Below are 13,033 nucleotides of genomic sequence, written 5' to 3'. Positions count from 1 at the left end.
AATAGACTGAATGATTAAACATGTAAAATAATGTTTCTTGTAATGGTGTATGTCAAGCTTTTTATTTTAACATTAATTTGGCATGAGGTTGTAATGATGCTCATGCTTTCAAATTAATAGAAAAATCTAACTTCAGCGAATGAGAAAGAGTTTAACATTAATATTGAAGCAAGATTCAAAGGGTAGAAATGAGAATCATACCTATGATAACACAAACACAATACGAGACACAAATTTTAAAATGAGTAATATTTTAAATAGGTCTCCAAGAAATTTACGGTCGAATTGTCCTTAATAGAATTTAACTAAAATTTTTACTCTAACATTTTTAGTTATATACCAGATACGTTTCTATGGAAGTTTCATCCGGTCAGGATGTTCTATGCCACGTGTCACTTCCAGGACAATTTGGTCCCCATCCAAGTTGGATAAAACGATGTCGTATTGGATCATGAGGTGAACGACGTCGTTTTATGGAGGACAAATTCGTACCCATCATGGAAGGCAGAGTTGCAAAAACGGTAACATTTTAAATGTGGGACCTCTCTATCTTTTCGAGAGGACCTATCTGTCTGATGATTATGCTTCTATAGGAACTTATTTGTTTGATAACCTAATGTTTAGCGACCTATCTAACCTACTCTCAAATATATTCATTGTCTTTTTTTGGTTTCATTGAAAATACAAGCTGATGTATTTGGACTTGGTAGCTTGCAAAATTCTAATCCTCCCTCTCATGACACTTAAAATGAATATTCTCCTTCACATGTCACAAAAAAATGTCTCAAACAATCCCAAAGTATACTAATTTTGAATGGCTTAATGCGTATGTGGAAATTTGTATGAAACATCTTCATAATAATTTTGTTAATTTCAGACTCAGCAACCTTTTAGACATCCAAAGCAAACAGTAATCAGGTCCAAGACTCAAAAGAGTATTAATGCTGAGACCTGCACCCAATGGCACAACATCTAGATTGTTCAAATTTATTCTAACACCAGAATTGAAGCTGTCTACGAAGAAATGATGCTTTTAAGGATTCCAACACTATATTTTGTTACGTTGGAGGAAATAGACCTTTTATTGTTTGGGTTGGTTTAGTTTAGTCTATATTAAAGGAAATAAATCCTTTTTTGTGAGATTTGATAATTAACAGATTAAAACTTGTCTAAACAACCACCACATATATACAAAACACAACTACAACAACCAACGCCCCCAATTATTATACCCCTAAACAAAGCAAAAATAATATGCTTCTTCACAACTTGGCTATCTTCATTCTTCTTCAACAACAGATCCTCCAACTGCTTCACTCTCTCCTCTAAGCCATCGTTCAACATAGGCATTAAGTCATTCAAAATTAGTATACTTTAGGATTGTCTGAGACATTTTTTTGTGACATTTGAAGGAGAATCTTCAATTTGAGTGTCATGAGAAAAAGGATTAAAATTTTACAAGCTACCAGGTCCAACCTGTGTTTTCAATAAAACCATAAAAGGACAATGAATATATTTGAAAGTAATGTCACCAATTATAGATCAGATAGGTCCCAAACATTAGGTTAACAGACAAATAGATCCATATAAAAGCATAATCATCATACAGATAGGTCTCCTCAAATAGGCAGATAAGTCCCTCATTTAAAACATTGCCGTTTCGCAACTCTGCCTTTTATGGTGGGGACGAATTTGTCCTCTACAAAACGACGTCGTTTGTCCAGCTTAGATGGGGACTAAATTGTCCTGGAGGTGACTCAGTCCGTTAACCTCCACGTAGGACATCTTGATTGGGTAAAACTTCTATGGAGACGTATATGGTGTATAACTAAAAATGTTAAGGTCAAAATTTTAGTTAAATTTTGTTGGGAACAAATCTGTCCGACCATAAATTTCTTGGGGAGCTATTTGGGGTATTACTCTTTTAAAATTTTATAAGAGATATATTTTAAATAAATTTAAAAAAAATTTTAAAAACAACTCATTTTAACTTTAATTTTTAGAATGCATTTTTTTTGTTTAAGATGAGTTCTTCAGCGAACTTCGCTTTAATACTTCCATATATCCAGTTGAGAATGAAACTTAAATTTTTAAGTTATTATAATCATCTCTAAGAATACATAGAAAGTACACAGATTTTAACATCGGCGACAATTACAACCATTATATAAGCTATATTTAACAAAGATTTTTTTCTATTATAAATTAAAAAATTATTATTTTCTAAAAAATACGACTTACTCCTATGTACTCCTATATATTCTAGAGACGATGACAATAATTGTCATTATTAGTTGTAAAGTTTAAAAATTTGAGTCAGCTAATTATTTTTTAAGAAGTCGAAGTGAAGTTCGCCAGAAATACAACGAATTTCATAATTTATATGAAGTTCGTTGGAGTGAGGCAAATTCTATTACTATATGGCGACAAAATAAACTCACCTAAAATAAAAAAAATGTATCTAACCAGTTAAGTTCAAATAATTAATGTGTTTCTGAAAATAAATATTTTTTAATTTATTTCAAAAAAATCTATCTTATAAAATATAAAATATACATATATATAAAATATGATATATTTTTTTAAATTAATAATAATATTTTGATATTTATTAATATTAAAATATAAATGATTTTTTTAATTATTTTTAATATTTTATTTTAATTATATAAAATATTTAAAATATTTTTTATTTTAACAAATAATAATATATATTATTTTTAAATTTATTTTAAAAATATATATTAAAAATAAAATTAAATATATTAATATATAATAATATTTAAGTGTATCAAAATATATTCAAATAATTTTTTTCTATCAAAACATAATTAAATACAATAAAAATATATATTAGACGAATATCAATAAATATAATATTTAAAATATATTTGATACACAGGCATAATAACTCAATAAAATACTTGTACTCCATAAATTATTCTATGCTAAGCGATTCATGATTCAATGAATGGAATTGCGTATCCACTGTACGAGAAGAAGCATATATATATATATATATATATAGAATTTAGTTAACCACCGCCAAAAAGCATAAATCAAAGCATATTCCAACTTGGAGAATATTCAAATAAAATAAATTGCAAGTTGCTAACAATAATAAGTCTGCGCAGCAAAGCATCCAATTTGTGAATAAAAAAAATAATAATAAAAGAAAGAAAGGATAAGACTGCGTCACCCAGTTGGATCAAAGAGTCAATAAACATTAATGTTGTGATGATCATGCTCCTACGTAATTAATTATTATTCTTCACTAAAACAAAATCATCAGAAATGCTGCATAACACGCGTCATTATTTAAATCATCATAGGAATAATATTAGGACCTAATTCATGTACGTGTAAAAGTTTAACTATGACCAAAAACATTGGATATACTAAGATACTCTAAATATGACTAGGGGTGATGGGTGGGAACTAGGAAGACATTAATACTCAAATCGTACATAAAAAATAAAAAGTAAATAACAATGAAAAAAATTAAAATTTATTAGTTAAATTATACTTCATATATAATTTATCCTTACAATTTAACTTTCTAAAATTATAAATAATAAAAAAACATTACTATTATTTATTTTTTTTAAAAAGACGAATTAAAATGACAAAGAATAATCTAATATCTAAAAATATTGTCCGAATTTTTTTTACATTATTAAATAACTTGATAAAATTAAATTAGGCATTTTAAAATATGATATATATTTAAATAAAAAATAATTAAATTAATTATTATATATTTTAATATAAATATATATTATTAAATTTATTTTTAATATATATTTTATATTTTAACATAAATTTATATTAATAGTTAATTTAATAATTAATTTTCGGTGTAAATTATGCATGAGTTAAAGACGAGAAGATAAATTACAATGTAACATTAAAAACAATGAGAAGAAGTTGTTAATAATAATGATAAAGTTTAAGAGTTAGTATTTTTATTAAAATTTAGTCAAAAATTAATTAAAAAAAGTACGTAATTTTATATTATTAAATATAATTTTATGTTATTAAAAATATTAATAATAATTAATTAATGATTATAAATTATAAAATGTACTAATGATAATATTGTTAAAATAATAATTTTAAAAAATTTTGATAGATGTATTTACAAGGCATAATGTCACAGTGCAAGCGTGATATCTGTAGAAAGATATTTGAAGAAACGTTCATCTTATCAACCACGTTCTAAAGTGAGGTGCGCTAGTTCGGCCAAATCAGGAAAACACTCCCTCCTCCACCAAATATCCTCACCTATCACGTGCTTCAATCATCCCAACCTTTTTTTTATTCAATTTCTTTCCACTGCTTTCTATTTTTTTACAATTTTCATTTATTTAATTTAATACCCCTAACTCAACTTGGGCTTATGGCACTAACCATCAACTAGATTTCTCGCATATATAAAATGAAGGAAAGTGGGTTCTTGAAACTTGGAGGGCACAGTTATTTATTAGTTGTTCCTGTTATCGTTCTCTACTTGCATTTCCTTTCTTTCTTTCTTCGCCGCAAAGCAAAGAAACGCTATAAAGCATTAAAACCACACAATTCCACAACACAACCACACAACACAACATCTCAAAAATTCAATTCAGTTATTTCAAACAAGTTTCATCCTTTAATTTTCATCCATGGATTGGGTAAGAGGAGACCCTGTTGGTCGAGGAAGCTTCGCCACGGTTAGTTTAGCGTTTTCAAAAAACAGTGCTGATAAATCTTTCATTTCTCCCACCGCCGTGAAGTCCTGTGAGGTTGGAGCCTCCTACTGGCTCAAGAATGAGAAACACGTGCTCGACCGTCTCGGCAACACGTGCCCACGAATCATCACGTGCTTTGGCGATGACTATACCTTGGAGAATGGCCGCCAATACTACAACCTCTTCCTAGAGTACGCCTCTCGAGGCAGCCTCTCGGATGAGCTTGACCGCCGCGGAGGATGTATCCCAGAGCTCGAAGTTCGGCACCACGTGAAGTCTATCGTGGAAGGCCTCATCCATATTCACAACACTGGATTCGCCCACTGCGACATAAAGCTTCAAAACATTCTTATGTTCGAAAACGGTCAGGTTAAGATTGCGGATTTTGGTTTAGCGAAAGAAACAGGAGAGAAACAGGGGAATGAGAAGAAAAATAAGTGTTTCAAATGCAGGGGAACTCCTATGTTTATGCCGCCGGAATTGGTTAACAACGGCGAGTGCGAGTCTCCGGCGGATATTTGGGCCTTAGGGTGTACTGTAATAGAGATGGTGACTGGTAAGCCGGCATGGAATGTTGCAAAAGATTCGAATATTTGGTCTTTGATGCTTCGAATCGGAACAGGGGAAGAAGTCCCTTGTATTCCAGATGAAATTTCGAAAGAAGGGAAGGATTTCTTGGACAAGTGTTTTGTTAAAAATCCTAAAAAGAGATGGACGGCTGAAATGCTTCTAAATCATCCGTTTCTGGCTTTTCATACTGTTTCATTGAAAGCTGGCTTCATGGCTAATAATTATTCTTCGCCGCGAAGCCACTTTGATTTTCCAGACTGGGTTTGTTCTGTTCCGAGTTCTCACGAGCGCCAGTCGAATTTCAATTTTGATTCGTTTTCGGCAGTGAATCGAATTCAGAAGCTTGCGACAGAAGATCGAGTGCGGGAGAATTGGCCGGAATCTGATGGTTGGACTTGGACCAGTATCAGGGGGAATTAAATTAAACAGATGAGAAGAAGGAGGAGAATGAACTAGAAGAGCAAGTTGTAGGGTTTTTGTTCTAATTTTAATTATTTATATTCATTAATTTTAATATTTAAGTTGTAAATTAAGTAGGCATGGAAGAGTTCTAACTAGGTACTAACGCCCCTTGCGGCCCTCTGTACAGCGGCTTCTTATATTATTATACCAAATAAATTATAAATATATGAAATTTTGCCCTTTTTTTCTCATTTTTTGGTTTTTAATTTTATTTCTTGGGCTGTTCTTACCGTGTTTTAACAAAAGAACTCGACATAATAAAGTAAAATAAAAATACAGCAAGATAAAAAAAATTAATATAAAACAAAATTTATTTTATCTTAAAAAAATATTTTGTATTTAATTGTACGTACTCTTTATGTATTCTAATTATAATTAATTATCAATTTAAAATATACAAATATTAGATGTTATTTATATAATAAAAATAATTATTAAAATATATATTATTTAACTTATTTTTAATGTATATTTTATAATCTAATATATATTTTGTATTAATAGTTGATTTTGGTCGTTAATTTTAATATACACGATGATACAAATAATATGTTCCTTGTTTAAATGTTAACCGGTACTTTTACAAATTCCTTAGATGCTTAAAGTTCTACAATATTCTTTTGGGTTCAATACTTATGAATTCTTTTAATCTTTTATTTACAAATAAGAAGGCAAATATAGCATGCAGTAAATGAATGTTTTGATTCCTTTGAGTTTGTTTGGTTTTGAAATTTCAAATGTGAAAAACGAAATATATATATATATATATATATATATATATATATATATATATATGGGATGGAAGCATTGGGAACACCTGGGCCTTCACAGTGTCTATGTGCCAACATGAATCCAGCTCTTCCAGCGATTTGGAAACTAGAATGCTTTTAAGAAAATTCTGTTCCATGTGAATAAATAGTAACGACAAAGAAAAACTATTTGAAATAAATAAAAGGGTTTAGATTCATTAAAACAATAGTCTAATTAATAATAGAGTAATACTCTAAATCAATTCTTAAAAAATTTTTTGTCGGATATTTTAATTTTCAATAAATTTTAATTATTAAATTAATTTTTATATTATATTATTCATCTTTATCGAGGAATTAATCTGAAAATTTTAAAAATTTTTAAGAATTATCGTATCTTTTATTAAATAACAATAGAGATTAATTTGTTTAATTTTTTATTAAAATTATTGACTTATCTAAAAAAGTTAAAAAAATAATTTAATAATTAAAATTTATTAAAAACTAAAAGATTCTACTACAAATTTTCTAGTAACATATTTGAGATGTTATTACTCTTAATAATAAATTAAACTCCCTGTAAAGCCGGCTATAACTTTTCATTAATTCTTTTCATGAATGTAAAATCGCATACTATAAAATAGGGAGGACATAAAGAAAGGAATCGACCATTACTAACATCACAAAATGAATCATAGAATTTTGGGAGCGTAGGAGTAAGATCAAAGTATTCTAGATTTTCTTGCTGTGGGGGAGGGTTAGGGAGATATCATATCTCGGAACAATAAAGTCGAAAGTAAGAGAAGGTCAAATAACGATGCCATGTATAACTTGGAATGGTAGATACTAGATACTCATTCTCCTTATAGAAAAAAGCCAAAACACAATTTTATTGTTTTATTTTTCATAAAATTTTAAACAAAAATATAAACCAAACAAAGTGTTTTTTTTTTTTAATGAATTTTTTAAATAATAGAGGAAAATTGCCTCTATTTCTCTGATCTGTATGACTTGGACAAACTTGGGGAAATCAGGGGGAAGAAGAGAGAAATTTCGCATAATGTCTTTAATCATGCATGCGAACAAAAATTCTTTCATTTCTAACCATTTTGGAAAAATCTTCTTCCAGAAGGAGAAGGGTGAACTTAGTAAGTAAAGAACCAAAGCCTTACTAACCCAACAGGGAAAGCAACATGTGTTTTATTTCATCACTAGTAAAAAACACACGTGTTTTTTATTTTTATTTCTTACCTAATTTTCTGTTCCCATAGAGCACGAAATTAAATCTTATGATGAAGAATTGGTTCCAACTCTAAAGGGGTTGATTCATGCCAAAAAAAAAAAAGATAAAAATGCATTGCACATTTTAACTTCTAAAGATTTTACTGGAATTTTGAAGTTAAATTAAAATGCTGGAATTTTTTTGGTCTATTTAAGAGGCAGCTGAAAGCTATAGAAATTAGAAACTAAATAGGGAAACACTGAAAAGAGTCCACGAGTGCATATCAATTATGCATTTACACTACTGCACCCTTTGTAATAAATATTATTTGTCTAATTTTTTATTAAGAATTGATTTAATTTATCTAACAAAATAAAAAATAAAAAATTAATTTAATAATTAAAATGTAATAAAATTAAAGTGTCAACTAAAAATTCTTAGATATTGATTTGGACTATTACTATAAAAAATAGGACCATTTAATAATAATTTGTGAGAGGCGGCCTAATGCCTAACTTATTTCCACCGCCACAGTGATGTATAGTTGGTACATAACTTGTGCGTTGATGAAACCCTCCTTTTCTTTTAATGTTCAAATCTATCTATCTAGTTTTCAGTACCCTCTCTGGCAATGCATGCTTGCATACATGCACTTAACTAGGTACACATACATAACATACATACAGAATTTTTAGTTATTTTAATGATGCGTTATTCATGCTCATTTCTTATTATATGTTCACCATATCAATAAATCAAAATAAAAGTTGAAAGATATATACAACAAATTAAGGGGAAGGAAGACCAAAGAATTGACGTGAACGGCGAAACTGACGATGATTTTTTCATGATTTGATTGCTTTGAAACCACACAAGAGGAGTATTGAGGGACTAAAAAACGAGGATCTCTTAGGCCTTGTTTGGTTGAAAAAAAATATAAATAAAAAAAAACAAAGAAAAACAAAGAAAGAAAAAAATTCAATAACATTTTATTTTTTTAATATGTTTGGATGAAAAAAAAAAAAGAAATAGTATATAATGTTATAAAAAGATGATTTTATTTTTATATATTTTGAAATATATTAAAAAATAAAAAATAATATTAAAATATTAATACTAAATACATTTTTTTTAATTCAATGTTAAAAAAAAATTAGTGGATCTCATCTATTTTTTTACATTATTCATATTTTTTTATTCAATAAAATAAGAAAAAATAATTATTTTTTTATTAATTTTTTGTTTTTTTCTTTGCTTTTATTTTTACCTCAAACAAACACATTCTTAGTTTGAAAGAAAGTTGTTCATATCTTTAATCTGTAAGAATTTGGGACCTCGGAATTATGTTTAAATTTATACTTGTAATGTTACTCCTATATTTAAACGAGTAAGAAATATTGGGATGCTATAAAAATTTATTATTTTTGGTTATCACTTAGTCTAATAATATAATAATATATTTTATTTTATATTTTTAAATATTGATAATTAATTGATAACAGAAAAATAATAAATTCTGATAGTCTACTAATATTTCTTCTAATAATATTCACTATAATTCTACCAGTTAATGTGAATCTTCAAAAATCTTTTTTTGAATGAATCTAGAATCAAAGTTGGTTGTGACTTTAGTTTATAGACTTACCGACTTAAGACTAATTTAAATAAATTTATAAAAAAAATTTTTATTTATAAGTTATAACTCATGAAAAATTATAGTATTAATAGTACTATTTTTAAAATTAACTTATAATTTTTTAAAAATTATTTAAAATACTTATTTTAAAAAGTTAAAAAATAACTTTTTTATAATAAATTTTTTTTATTATTTAAAAAAATATTTTTTAAATAAAAAATTAAATATAAAATAATTTTTTATAAATTATTTTTAATATAAATTTTTATATTTTAAATTTTTAAAAAAAATTTAATTAAATTATTTATTAAAAATGGCTCTTAAATTTAGTACAAAACACTTAATTTTTTTATTTTAGTACGAAAAAAATTTCTTAGATAAGCGTTAAAAAAAGTAGTCATTGTTTCAACAAGAATATGATTTTGGAAGATTTATAATTGTGGGCACGTGATTTTGGGATATAGCTAGGTTACAAAAAATCGTAACTAGCCATTGTTGCGGACGGTGTTAGTGCAAATTGGACCTTTCACATAGAACTAGTCAATTTTTTTCTTTCTTTCTTCCTTTTCATTCACATATGCACATAGCAGTCAATTTCACATGACGAGATGCTTAATTTGTTCACATGCTCAAAAAATATCTCTTTCTTAACAATTTTTTATTGGACAATAATATTATTTAAGATCATAAATTAATTCTTTATTATTATTATTGTTAAACATGATGATAGATTAGTCATTCTATATATGTACATGCATAATACAAGAGTAACATGTCTACTTTTTAGAATAGTGATACATAAATTTATTTAAATTATCTCTAAACTTGTTGGAACGAAAATTGAGTTATTCTAGTATCTTTGCAGATATATTCAGAAATTTTTTAATTATTTAATTATAAATTTATAACTGCTAAGAACTGTGAGATAACTTTTCAATTATTTTAAGGTCACAATTTTTTTAAGTAAACTTCATATACATTGATAATCGAGACTTTTCTTTTTATTTTATATATAAATTTGTCATTTTTGGTAAGGTACAATGTAACAAGCGCGGTAAGGGACAATTTAATGGTCTATTTTTTATTATACATACACATTTTCAGCCTCTACTTGGTTACATTCTCTATTACAATAATTATTATTATTTATTGTTTTTATTTGCGGGCTTAGTGGACTAGAAACAGTGAGAGGCTATTGATTTTGGGCTTTCATCATTTAATTTAAATTAAAAATTGAAAAACTTTTAAAGTGAAAACCTATAAGTAGTTAGCACTTAGCAGCAAATCGCGAAATATTTTATTCTAATTTATTATGTTGTGTGAGGTTGACTCTCGAAAACCAGATTTCTAGTTATTTGATTACCTGCAACACCAATCTAGCAATGCATTTGCTTTTGGCAATGTTACCTCTTGGTTATCATCATCTTAATTTGAAATCTATGATGAAATTGTTATGTTTTTAATAAATATATTTAATAAATAAAAAATAAAAAATATTATTTTAAAAATGATACATGATAAAATTTATTATTATCTTTCTTATGTAATTTGATTTTACTTAATGAAATAAAATTTTGTTATTATTTATTATTATCGATGTTATGTATGAGGAAAAAACTTGTCTTGCATGCATTTTATTAGGTCACTTATTATTTAACGGTGACATATTAATATATTGAAGGCAATAAAGATAAATTTGTCTCACATTTGTATCTTCTAAAAAATAACAAATGGAGACGTGAAATATTTTCCAATTCAATGACAATCTTTTTTTTTAAGATCATTGTTAAATAATTTGATTTAAATTAGAAAAAAATTAATTTGTGAATTATTTTCTTGGATAATATCATTAAAGATAAATAACTTGTGCGTTGAAACCCTCTTTTTCTTTTAATGTTCAAATCTAGCTTTCGGTAACCTCTCTGGCAATATCTTATCTAGGCACACGTACATAACATACATACAGAATTTCTAGTTATTTTAACGATACATTATTCATGCTCATTTCTTATATATGTTCACCATATCAATAAATCAAAATAAAAGTTGAAAGATATATACAACAAATTAAGGAGAAGGAAGACGAAAGAATTGACGTGAACGGCGGAATTGACGATGATGTTTCCATGATTGATTGCTTTGAAACCACACAAGAGGGGGTATATTGAGGGACTAAAAAACAAGGATCTCTTAAAGTCTTATTTAGTTGAAAAGAAAGAAATAAAAAAAATATCGAGTAAAATATTATTTTTTTAAAAATATTTTAATGAAAAAAATATATAATATTATAAAAAAATAATTTTATTTTTATATATTTTAAAATGTAATTAAAAAATAAAAAATAATATTAGAATATTAATATCAAATATTTTTTATTTTTGTTCAATGTTAAAAAAAATTCAATAAATTTTATCTATTTTTTATATTATTCATTTTTTTATTTTTCTAATCAATTAAACAAAAAAATTATTTTTTATTTATTTTTTTTTCTATTTTTACTTGAAACAAGAGAGGGATACATGAGGGACAAGTGAAAGTCTGGTCCCAATTTAAAAAAAAAAATAGTAGTATGAACTAAGAAATCAAACCCAAATAAAATATAATAGTTTTTAAAATTTTTTTAAATATCTAAACAACAAACACTCAATCTCTTTTTTTTTATGTTCTTATTCCTTTTGATGTTTGGTCTTCTATTGGAACCATCAGCCATAGCCACGCCTTCACAGCCTCACTTCACTGTCAACTGTCAAGTGTCAAAGTCTTTAATCATATCATTATATCAATTAAAACAAAGGTATTCATTACTCACTCTATTTTTTATTTCTTTTATATAATTATATAAAATTATTAATTAATAAATCATAATTTTTTATTATAAAATAATATAATTTTTAATTTTTTTATGTTCACATAGATAAATGACTTATCTATTTTTAAGATTTATTCTTTCTTTTTTTTATTTTTTATTTTTACTGAAATTAATAGTAACTTAATAAAAAATATTATTATTGATGTTTAATTAATAAAAAATATTTAGATTTTGTTTATTCATATAAATATATAATTATTTGATTTTTTTTAGGTAAAAAAAATTAGAATAGTTTATGATGAGAAAGCAAAATAAAATTGATGCAATTTTTAAGAAAAAAGTTATTGATGATGATGAAGTTCTAACAAATCAACCCTCTAATCTTATTTTACAAGAAGTTCAAGTAACTGAACTCTCTAATCTTACTCAAAATACATATCAACATGAAGGCAAAGTTCTAACATTAGAAAGAGATGTTGATATCTCTTTATTAGAAAGGGATCCAGGAAAGCGACGTCCAATTTGGCAGTATAATGTCAATGAACGTGATAAGATTCATAGAGCATACATAATAGTTGGGTCATACCAACCAACAAATATTAGTTATCCAGCTTCTGGTAATAACAATCACTGTTGATATTTTCAATCTTCTTAGTTTAAGAAATTTTCAAGTCGGTTATAATATTCACCAGAAAAACATGCTGTTTATTGTTTGTCTTGCTACTTGTTTGGTAACATTATGGTGCTCGCAATGATTAAAAAAATGCATTTTCAGAGTTAGGATTTAGTAATTGGAAGAAAGTAAACGATGGAGCGAATTGTGAATTTGTATGTCACGAGGGTTCTATTCTTAATTCT

General features: G+C 26.5%; 1 protein-coding gene across 1 annotated transcript; it reads left to right on the top strand.

Moving 5' to 3' along the window:
- The first annotated feature begins 4,411 nt into the window (after positions 1 to 4,411).
- LOC130944086 (mitogen-activated protein kinase kinase kinase 20-like) lies at positions 4,412 to 5,939 on the top strand. Its single transcript, XM_057872236.1, has one exon. The coding sequence runs from the start codon at positions 4,662 to 4,664 to the stop codon at positions 5,715 to 5,717; it is 1,056 nt and encodes a 351-aa protein (XP_057728219.1). The 5' UTR covers positions 4,412 to 4,661; the 3' UTR covers positions 5,718 to 5,939.
- Positions 5,940 to 13,033: the final 7,094 nt, after the last annotated feature.

Source organism: Arachis stenosperma, chromosome 1, assembly GCF_014773155.1.
Source record: "Arachis stenosperma cultivar V10309 chromosome 1, arast.V10309.gnm1.PFL2, whole genome shotgun sequence".
Lineage (NCBI taxonomy): Eukaryota > Viridiplantae > Streptophyta > Magnoliopsida > Fabales > Fabaceae > Arachis > Arachis stenosperma.
This window is presented reverse-complemented; position numbering and strand designations above follow the sequence as displayed.